General features: G+C 47.9%; 1 protein-coding gene across 1 annotated transcript; it reads right to left on the bottom strand.

The window, feature by feature from the left end:
- Positions 1-765: 765 nt before the first annotated feature.
- On the bottom strand, positions 766-9,534 carry LOC147528773 (UDP-glucuronosyltransferase 2A2-like). The gene is made up of 6 exons (XM_086612624.1): positions 8,782-9,534; positions 4,255-4,403; positions 2,831-2,962; positions 2,322-2,409; positions 1,926-2,145; positions 766-1,042 (listed from the first exon to the last, which is right to left on the bottom strand). The coding sequence occupies exons 1-6, from the start codon at positions 9,515-9,517 to the stop codon at positions 766-768; spliced, it is 1,602 nt and encodes a 533-aa protein (XP_086468750.1). The 5' UTR covers positions 9,518-9,534.
- Positions 9,535-10,389: the final 855 nt, after the last annotated feature.

Raw genomic sequence — 10,389 nt, 5'->3', positions numbered from 1 at the left:
AACTAGCATCATTTCAGTAGGCTTTTATCAGCAAGGGCACCTCGAGCCATCTCAGGAGCGCTGTGGTTACGGCCGCTCTGATCTGAGCCAAGAGCAGCAGGATTTTCTCCCCAGCTCTCCAGGCAAGGCACGTGTCTATTGCAGTGTGCCCACATCTAAGGTTACTTTGCAAGTTCCCTCTCTACAGGTTTTCCTGTGCTTACCAGTTGTCTCAGAGGCATTTGGGGGTTAAGATGGGCAAGTTACTGGCAGAGGTGGTTTTCACACCCCTATAGTGTTGCAGTTAGAATGATGGCCGGAGCAGCAGGACTCCAGGCACATACTGAACGGAAAAGAGAAATGGTTCTAAAAAAGTAATTCCTCTACTGATCTTAGGACTCTGGTCTCCCCAGAGCCCCTAAGCAGTAAATGCCTTTAAAAAAACCTGATGATACAGGTTTCACCAGCCACTTGCAGCTGCCAGTTTTTCATGACCTTGGCCGCTCAGGTGGGCGCTGTTCAGGAGCCTGTCATCTCGGAGCTGCTCGGACAGGGAACGCGTTTAGGTCGTGAATCATCAAGCCTGGGTGATGTTATAGCACAGGGCAGAGTCGAGGTAAGGAGACTCGTCGCAGAATGAGGGAACCACAGTACCACGCTTGGGAAGGCTGAATTTATGAAATACACCAAAACGGATTTGAAATTTTATTCACCATGGAATGTGCATAAATGCCTTGCTGAATCAGCCTAGGAGAAGAAAAAAAAGTGCTGATGGGAACAGGACGTCTATTCTTTCTTCGTCTTTGCAATCCTGCCACATCTCCTACAGCAAAACAAGCAGCACTTGACAAGAACGAAGACAGCAATGGCTGTACAGGTGAACAAGAATGCCAGAACATCCAGGCTGTGGTACTGGTACCAGGTGAGATGGTGAGCAGCTGGTCTCAAGTGCTTTGCTCCTTTGTGCCGCATGACAAATTCAATCCAGAAGACAGCTCTGTCCAGAGGCTTAACTGGCTGGTCATGGTGTATCTTGGATAACCGGAGAGTATTTTCCTTATAGCTGGGGAAAAAAGAAGAAACCAAGGAGATTTGTCACTGATTCCTGAAACAACCTGTTCAGCACCTGGCAGTCCTCTTGAGGAAGGCAGACAGCCCTCCTTTCACTTTCATCAGTGTTATTTAAATATATTGAAACTGGCCCAGTTTACTCCTATCTGCATAAAAGTGGGTTATGAACAGTAATAGAGAAAGCTGATCTTTTGCAAAGAAAAGTTCTTCAAAGTTATTCCAGATACTCCTTTACAAGAAGGAACATGGAAACATTTGAAGCATTTTCTGGTCCAAGGTAATATGGTGTGCTGGGTTTTGCTGAGACAGGGTTAATTTTCTTCACAGTAGCCAGTATGGGGCTATGTTTTGGATTTGTGCTGGAAACAGTGTTGATAACACAGGGATGCTTGAGTTACTGCTCAGCGGTGCTTACACAGCATCAAGGCCTTCTCTGCCTCTCACGCTGCTCCTCCCAGCGAGCAGGCTGGGGGTGCACAAGGAGCTGGGAGGGGACACAGCTGGGACAGCTGGCCCCAGCTGACCAAAGGGATATTCCAGACCGTATGACATCCTGCTCAGCAATAGAACTAAGGAGGAGGTTGGCAGGGGGGCGCGTGCACCGGATTTCATCCGGATCTTTGCATGCCCAGTCATCATCCAGATTGTTGTAGATCGCCTCCACAATAAATAAAATGTAGTAGAAGGAAAATCAAATTCCTGATCTCCTTTCTGAGAAATGCTGATTCTCAGACATGAAAGGTGGTTTTCATCTGAAACCCAAACTTGAGCTACTTAGTATGTGTGGTTCCCAGAAGAGCCAGCAGAATTTCTCACAGCAGCAGCCCAAGATTTCCATAAACCTCATCCTACTGTAAGGCAGGAACAAAACTCACGTGGAATTGTTAATGACTGTATTCAGTGCATCAACTAGGTCTTCCGTCTTCAGTGTGCTGAAATCCAGCCCAACTGCAGCTCCCTTTGCCGTCATGTGAGCAATGTTGTCGTGCTGGTCGGCAAAGATGGGAATCCCAACCATCGGGATCCCGTGGTAGATAGCTTCGTAGATCCCATTGGTCCCACCGTGAGTAATAAAGGCCTTTGTCAAGGGGTGGCCTGGAACAGGGAAGGAGAGGCACATGTAGTGGCAGCTGTGGCAGCCTGCATTCACGGAGACGTGAGCCACAAGTGTTATGTGATTCTTTTGCCTGAATAAGCCATTTCAGTGGAAAAACTAAGAAGGAAACAGTTTTTCAAAAGGCACAGTGCATCCTAGATAGAATCAGTCTCACCAAGCAGGTCATTTTGGGGTATCCAGTCATAAATCCTGGTGTTGGAGCCCAGAGTTTCAGGTTTTTTCCCTTTGTACCGCCAGAGGACCTTGAACAGAGGAAGGATAAGATAAACACAGAGCAGTGACATGCCCTTCTGCATTATTATGTGTAATCTCGGGCTTTATCTCAAACCGAGGTACCTTTTCCCAGTAATTCAAGTAGTTTGGGCTCCACTTCAGCTCTTTGATTAGCTATCAGGTGCTTACTATTAAGATTGCACAGTGTGACTTTTCTGTTCTGGCCTATGGACACACTGCCGTGTCATTCGGTTCAGAGGGGGGGAAGCGCCAGAACTCCCCACGAGCTGACTCAGCCATCTGCCTCTGCAGAGCCCAGCTTCCCGGCTGTGGCACAGCCAGTGGAGGTGCAGGCAAAACACAGCCCATTCCAAACGTACAAGGCTTGCTGAAGGCAACAGGAGTGACAAAAAACAAGGCGAGTTGTTTCAGACTTGAAAGGAAACTCACCTTTTGTGGGATCTGGCTGAGGGCTCTGGCAATGACATTGCTTTTTTCATCAGAGAGGTTGTAGACCATTGACCCGAGAGAGAAAACCACGATGCCGTGTTCCCCTGAGCTCTGAACAAATTCTTCCATTTCCTAGGAGAGGCAGGAAACACACTAAGAGTAATTATGCACTGCAGATTGCAGAGATTTCTGTGCACAAGAGAGCACAGCCTTTTTAGCTCGTCAAGGAGACGATCGTGAGGCATGAGCACCTCCGCTGACAGAAGGGCACAGCAGAGATAGACCTGGCCTGTGCAAAACAGGCACTGCAGGAAGGAGCAGGAGAAGCTGAATCAGGTAGCAGAAGCTTTGTCTTTTGGAAAGCAAGTCAAGCAGTTTCAGGACACATTTCTTTCAGAGCACAAGCAGCAGGAACGCATCCTCGCACTGGCCTGAGAGGGCAATATCTGTGACACCCTCTCCAGCATAGTCAGTCATGGTTCTGGATTTCCCTAGAACAAGTACTTCACGTTTCACAGCTCTGCAGGAAGGGACAGTGCTGAAAACTGACAGGGTTTTTCAACATCCTGATCAGAGATTCATCAGTCACTTGTTTAGTCGGCCAGTTCTCTATTTCTTGCAGTGCAGCTCATGTTGCCAAACAGATTTTCCACGAATCAGACCAGTAGGTCTTCCTGTTCCTTTTTTTAGTTAGTGTCATCTGAAATGGAGCAATAGCATCCAAAAGAGAACAGTTATTCATTTCCCTCAACTCAACCCCTGCTACAGGAGAGTGGGAAGAGAGTGGGAAGGTTTCTTTCAGCAGACAACTGGCACTGAAAATTCCCTACCTCCTCTAAGGCTCCTACAGGAGTGATAAGCTAGACCAGAACTTGTTGTGTTGCTGCCATCAGTATCTGGGAGTTTCAAATGCCACCTGAATGTTGCCAGTCACAGCAGAGAGTAGGCTGGAGACGCTGAGAATTTTACTCCCTTTAAGATGTCTTACACTAAGCAACAATAGAAAAAGAGATTCATCACTCCTCTCTTTCTGCAAGGCTTGATTCCATTTTGTCTGTAGAATTGTTCCATCAAAGTGTGTTTTTACATCAGGTATTTCAATGTTATCATGGGCTGCAAGTCTGTATCTTAGAATTCAGTCTTGCACTTAACTACTGTGAGGTAGCACCTATTTTTCTTAAAACAAACACTGTATTCCCTCCTGCTGACCTCAGCTATCCTCTTTTAAGACAGCAGGCTGCAAACCCAGCCCTCAGTTTGCACAAGTATGGACAGATTGCTGAATAGCTCTGTGCTCTCCACTGGCAGCCCTTTCTTTAAGAATGAGCTTTCTCAGGACGAGGCTTGCACGATGGATCAGGGAGAGTAACAGGTTTTGTTCTGCTGGCAAACAACCAGGTAACGACAGAACAAAGTGGGGATACCTTTGGCAATGGCTTTGCAGGCTGGCAGTGAAGTCCTCCAACAAACTCAAAGTTGGGCAGCAAAGGGCGTGGAAATTCAAAATCCCAGTATGTTCTGATTAACCATATCTCTGCTTTCCCCATCGTCTCACACAGAGTTGTGGGCCTTCCTGTGGACAAGGTACAAGAGGGTTACAACACACATGAGACCAGTTTTGTTTGCTGTAGGTTGCAAAATAGGAACCTTGCCTTTGTCTTTTGGCACTGCCAGTTTATCAAATCATGGAATGAAAACATGGACACATCTACAACTATTCCTTGCCCTGCCCTGCATTCGTCTTGGCCAGTTGCCACGAACACGGCAATACAATCTTAAAAAGAATTTTTATAACTTCCCATTTGGAAAAATAAATCTTCTCAGGTACATGTTGCAAGTTGTCTTTGCAGTATTTTCCCCACAAAGTGGAACTGGGGAGTAAAAGGGTTAGAAGCGTTAGTAAATGATTGTCCAAAGCCAGCCTAGTGCAAGCAGGACCCAAGCTAAATAAGCAGCAAGATAAAAATTATCTGTAGGGCTTTTTTTTTATACTACTTGATCAGCATTACCTTTTACACCAGTAATTTGTATTTGATTTTATTTTAACTAAAGAACAATGAGTCAGTTAAAAAGTTAATGGAGACAAAAATGAAGCCTGCCTTACAAGTAGAGTGATATAAAGGTGTAATTAAGTCTTATTTGGTATTAGGGGGAAAAAAAAAATCAATCCAGGGAAAAGGCACTTGTTTACAGAGCACAGAGACGTTCTTGGGAGATGCAGGAAGAGATTGGAGGGCAGCAGAACAGATGCCCTTGTGCTTACTATTCGCTCGTTATCTGCCTAAACAGCTATTCTGTACAAGATTCAAAGTCCATTGCACTAAAAGGTCTCTTTAGTAGACTTTGAGTCAACCCTGAGTTCTACTAGGCGGAACTAGAGGACTGGGCAAACAGCACTGGGCAAGCAGCGAATTCTGTTCTGGAGTCTCCTGCAGAGTCACAGCTAATCTCACAATGACAGCAACTCCTGGTTCTGCTCACCACAAGGGGCATTTTGCAGCATGTGAGGACCAAAAGCCCTTTCCCTGTGGTGTGGTTTAATCTTGACCCCACATTTTATGATAAAAAAGACGGCACAAGATCCAAGCAGCTCTGAGGCTTGCACAACAGCAGATGAGCAAACCCTGCTTCTGCCAGCACAGGATCTTCCATTCTCCGTCAAACATGATCAGCAACACAAGTAAGCACACGGCCAGGTACTCTGATAGTAGGATATCCTAACAACTTAGTGCTCAGAGCAGAATTACTTAGCACCCTACTGGTGTATGTTTGCCCTGTTTCTTTTAGGCATTGCAATAATCACTTTGAGCGAAAACATGAAAATATTTATGCAACTATTATTTAAAGAAGAAAAAATCCTACAAACAAATACAACTGTCTTCTAATATTTCTTTTAGACACTTTCAGAAAAAGCAAAGAAGCCTGTCTCTGCTGAGGACCTTTTCTCCCTGAAAGCTGCGCTCAGCTGCTCTCCCAACCCTCTAAAAGACCAGAGGGGGCCATTATCTCTCATTTTGAGATAAGCTAGGAAGCAAGAAGGGTGCTAGGAGGAAAAAAGGTAGTATTGCTGTATAGCTTTCCAAAACCATCTTTTACTTCCACTGCCAAAGGTTTAATTCAGTAGTAGTGTTTGATGGGTACATGGGATTATTTGGCTGTTCTTACTGTTTGTCACGATCCATCTATGAAATGGGACTGATGAGCTCTGTTCCAAGTGCCTTTAGAACTGTTTTACCGCTCCTAGAAGTACCAGTATGGACAGTGTACTGGTGTAGCAGATCAGATTAACAGGTCACATTTGTGCTTACCTGGACGGTTTGACTTGACACAGGAATTTTGGAGGAAGGAGAGAGAGTTCAGGGCTGTCATGCTCCTAATTTGTGCCTTAACCTCTAAGCTGTAGGTATTTACTCTTGTGCGTGCAGCAGATGTAATTTCTGGAAGTAAGAGCAGCCTTACCTAAAACATCACTGTAGTATTGATCCCAGCTTCCCCAGACAAAGTAATGGTAGAAGATATCCTGCCCAGCGTAGATGAAGATGTTTTTTAGTCTTTCCAGGAAGGACATCCTATCTGTTAGCTGGCTTAGGATGGCTGGTACATAGGAAGGAGGTGCTGGCAGTGTGCCACAGAACCGCTCCACCGTGTTGCCCACGGAGAACCGGATGGTGTACACAAAGGGGATACCCAGCTTCTCAGCAAACAGCTCCCCGCTGGGCGTCAGTGGGTCTGCCAAGAGGACATCAAAGGTGGATGCCCTCAGTCTCTCCAGCAGCGCCTCGTTCTTCAGGACTCCATCACAAATGATTCTGGTCACTTTCTCCAGCTTGCGGAACAGTTGAGCCGTCTTGTAAAGACTTTCCCAGAAAGGCAGCGTCTTCTCCTCGTAAAACCAAAACCAGAAAGCTTCTTCCAGTAAGGCAGCCATCTCCTTTTTGGTGATCGGTATCTCGACCACCTCGAACTGGAATGGTGACGGCTCTGTGGTGTTGAAGATGAGGAAGCACGAAGGCAGCAGCACCGTCACTTGGTGGCCCCGCACCGCGAGCTCCTGGAGGATGTACTCCATGTTCAGCCAGTGGCTGTTGTCAGCCGGCCAGACCAACACCTTCCCCCCGGACCCCCAGCCCAACACAGCCAGCAGCCACAGCGCTGCCACCCGCTTCCCAGCCATCGCCTGCCCTGTGTGCCAACGGCCCCATCACCCTCCTTCGCCGGGAGCTGCGGTGTGCCCGAGCTGGGCTGGGCATGTGCGGCACTGCCTTCTTCCGCAGGGGAGGGAACCGAGCTAGCTCTTCCGAAATCCTGGCCTGCAGAACGGCGTGTTTTCCTGGGGAAAACGGTGACTGGCACCATCTGGTGGTAAATAGCTTGCTGAAGCTGGAAGGCGTGCTGCTTCTGGAGCAGCGGGGAGAGCTGTCAGCCCGGGGGGGTCAGTTCAGCAAGGATTGTGTCCTGTTGGTCGTCCTGGCCCTCCTGCCTGTCTAACTACAGGCTCTGTGGTGTTGTTCGTTCGGTAGAAGAGGTGACTTTCTCATTCTCCTGGCTCTGCGAAGCACAGCTGGGGATGCAGCGAAGATGTTCGCCCACTGCGTGGGCAGCCTCTTGCTTCATAAAGCCACTGAGTGTTTGCAGTGCGTGTCAGGTGATGCTCCAGGGCTGCAGCTAAAATTTGCATCTCAGAGTGGGTGAAGCTGCACAGCGAGTGACTCCAGTATCAGAGTAAGACTGTCCTCACGTGAACTTCCTCTTCCAGAGCATGATCTGCGAGAGGCCAGAGCTGGTAGGTGACAGTGTGGGCTGTCCTGCCTGCCCCTAGGTGCCAGTTATGCACTTAAAGTTGAGCCAGAAAATCTGTTAAACGGTTTTATTTATGGTCACCCTTCTGATGTGTAATTAAGAAATAATTAACTCCTCTTCACTGGGCTAGAAATCATCATTACTGGGCTTCTGCCTGGCCCTGTTACACAATGTTTTCTACTGATGTAGTGCAAGACTTCTGCTACAGCTTCCGCGCTGCCCAGAGCATCCTTTCCTGGGTGAGAATGAGGGTGACAGAAGCAGCTGGGCTGTGAGAAGCCAAGCTGAGATCCCCCATCTGCTGTGCACACGACAGCAGTTCGGTGTGCTTGTGGAATCCTGCAGCAGGCAGGTGTTTGCAGGCAATTGGGCCCTGTGAGATTTGCAAATACCCTTTTCCATGAGCTCAGTAAAGGTCAGTAAGTGTACTTTACTAACCCCACCGAGGTTAGTAAAAATGACATGTTGATCATGTGATTAATACCTCAAGAGACATATTTTTTTACATATTCACTCAAAAGAGCCCAGAAGAAAAGCCTGCAGAGGAAGACTTGTTGCTTTCACTGTTTGCTTGTGGGCGGAGGGTGTGTTTTAAATAACACTTGTTTTGTGCAGAGAGAACTGGTTTTCCATGACCAGCGACCTAAGTGAAGTCCCCATTACAAAGCCAAAATGCATTTCAGTGCTGCTGCTGCTGCGGGTGGCGAGATCGGCTTGGAGTTCCCCAGCTGCCCCTCCTTGTCAGACACTCTGGGCTTTGAAACCAGCTCTGGTGCTGGCTGCTCTCTGTGCAAGCCGGTACTGGAGGGGGAAGTGTGGGAGCTGAGCGCCCTTGCTGAGGGCCCTGTCTGATGTGGAAGTTGTTTCAACCTCCGCATTCAAAGTAATTATGGCAAAAGGCAAATCCCTCCGTTGGGATGACCACCACTCCCGGTCTCAATGCAATGGCGTAGCAGCACAGCACCCTGACAGGGGAGTGGCTGCAACTGATGGACCCTGGTGGCTCATTCCCTTTTCTACATAGGGATGTAACGACAAACTTCTTGCTGAACTCTCTTAGACCTTGACTTTGCTGCCCTGCCGGGTTCCTAACTCTGCAGGTCGTAAAGCAGGAGAATGTGTAATGAGAAGTGAAGTAGCAGAAGGCTTACCTAAGATCTTGCTATAGTAGATATCCCATTCTCCCCAGAATCTCCTGAAGATGTAGTCTTGCAGGTAGTACGACACGATGTTTTTTATTCTCTCACCAAAGGACATGCGGTCGGTGAGCTCGGACAGGGTTGCGGGCACGTAGGATGGTGGGGCTGGGATCTTGCCACAGTGCCTCTCCAAGGTGGAGGCTGGGGTGAAGCGCAGTGAGTAGACGAAGGGGATGGACAGCTTGAGAGCCACGAGATCCCCACAGAGAGTCACTGGGTCTGTCAGCAGCAGGTCATAGCTAGACTCCTTCAGGTGGGCTATCAGCTCTTGGTTGGTCAGCACCGCGTCGCACATTAGCCTCATCATCTGGTTCCAGCCATTGGTCATATTTTCCAGCCTCTTGTAAAACTGCCAGAAGGTCAAGGTGGTTGGCCTGTTACTCATCCACACTTTCACCGTCTCATCTATCTGGTTCTCAATAGTGTCTTTCTTGAAGGGCACGTTATAAACCTCAAACTTCTCCACAGTGTCAGCCTTGGGTTTAATGAAGAGGGAAGCGTTGGATACCAGGATGCTAACGCTGTGCCCACGGTGGATGAGCTCCTGTATAAGTATATTCACGTTCAGCCAGTGGCTGCCTTCTGTTGGCCAGACCAACACGTTCCCACAGAAGACAGGCCCTAGAAGAACGAGCTGAAAAAGGAGCAGCTGGAGGTATTTCTTAGAGCCGGTGGCTTTTGTGGCCATGGCAGGGTTGAAGGCGAGACAGCCTGGGAGTTTTCCCTTGCAGCTGGCAGTCCTGCACGTCCGTGCTCTTTACTAGCGCTCTTGGCAGAAACGAGACTTTGCTGTTGCACAGATGGGGCCTTTAAAACCCATGTTTGGTCTGAGATCTGAAAAGACAGAAAAGGATGTTTGGTGTCTCACTTTTCCCTCTCTGCCTTCTACCCTGTTAGTTTCCTCCGGAGGAAGCTCCTTGCCCTGATTAGCAGGGTGGCAGCCATCCCCGCTGCTGTCAAAGGTTTGCCTTCAAGCTACTCCCTTTGCACAAGAAGATTTTAATCCTTTTTTTATATATATACCTTTTGTAGTTTTTCTGAGGAATCCTTACCATGAAATAAAAGCAAATAACGGGATCTCTTCTAGCCGTGTATTACTGTATCGGTAAATCCTGGCAGATTTAGTCTAAGTGTTAGCAAATAAGTGACACTGCTGCCAACGCTGGAGAAATACTGAGATTTGCTGTAATGTTTTTTTACTTATGGCAGCAAATGTACATGTACTTAAAGATATCTCTCTTATTCTGAGAGTTTCCCAGCTTTCTCCACCTTTCTTTCCAGAAGCAACACAGGGGCTTACTTAGCTGACAGGCAGCAGTGCTACAGGGAGTGCTTGCCTGAACGTATTGCTAGACTTGGGGCAAGAGCCCTGGGCAACACAAGGTGGGGAGACACTTATGATGGGACTAGCAGTGGCAAATTACACCGTAGGCATCCTCAAGCCTCCTCAGCCCTTCTACAGCCATGTTCCTGCTGGTAAACAATAGGAATTACTGGCAGTCGTGCCCCAGCCCCTGTGGAGAGCTGCTGCCTCTCCAGGCTTCACCATTAATTCAAGCT

The sequence above is a fragment of the Tauraco erythrolophus genome, chromosome 5 (assembly GCF_009769465.1).
Source record: "Tauraco erythrolophus isolate bTauEry1 chromosome 5, bTauEry1.pri, whole genome shotgun sequence".
NCBI lineage: Eukaryota > Metazoa > Chordata > Aves > Musophagiformes > Musophagidae > Tauraco > Tauraco erythrolophus.
Note: the sequence above shows the minus strand (reverse complement) of the source record. Positions and strands in the feature narration are given on the sequence as shown.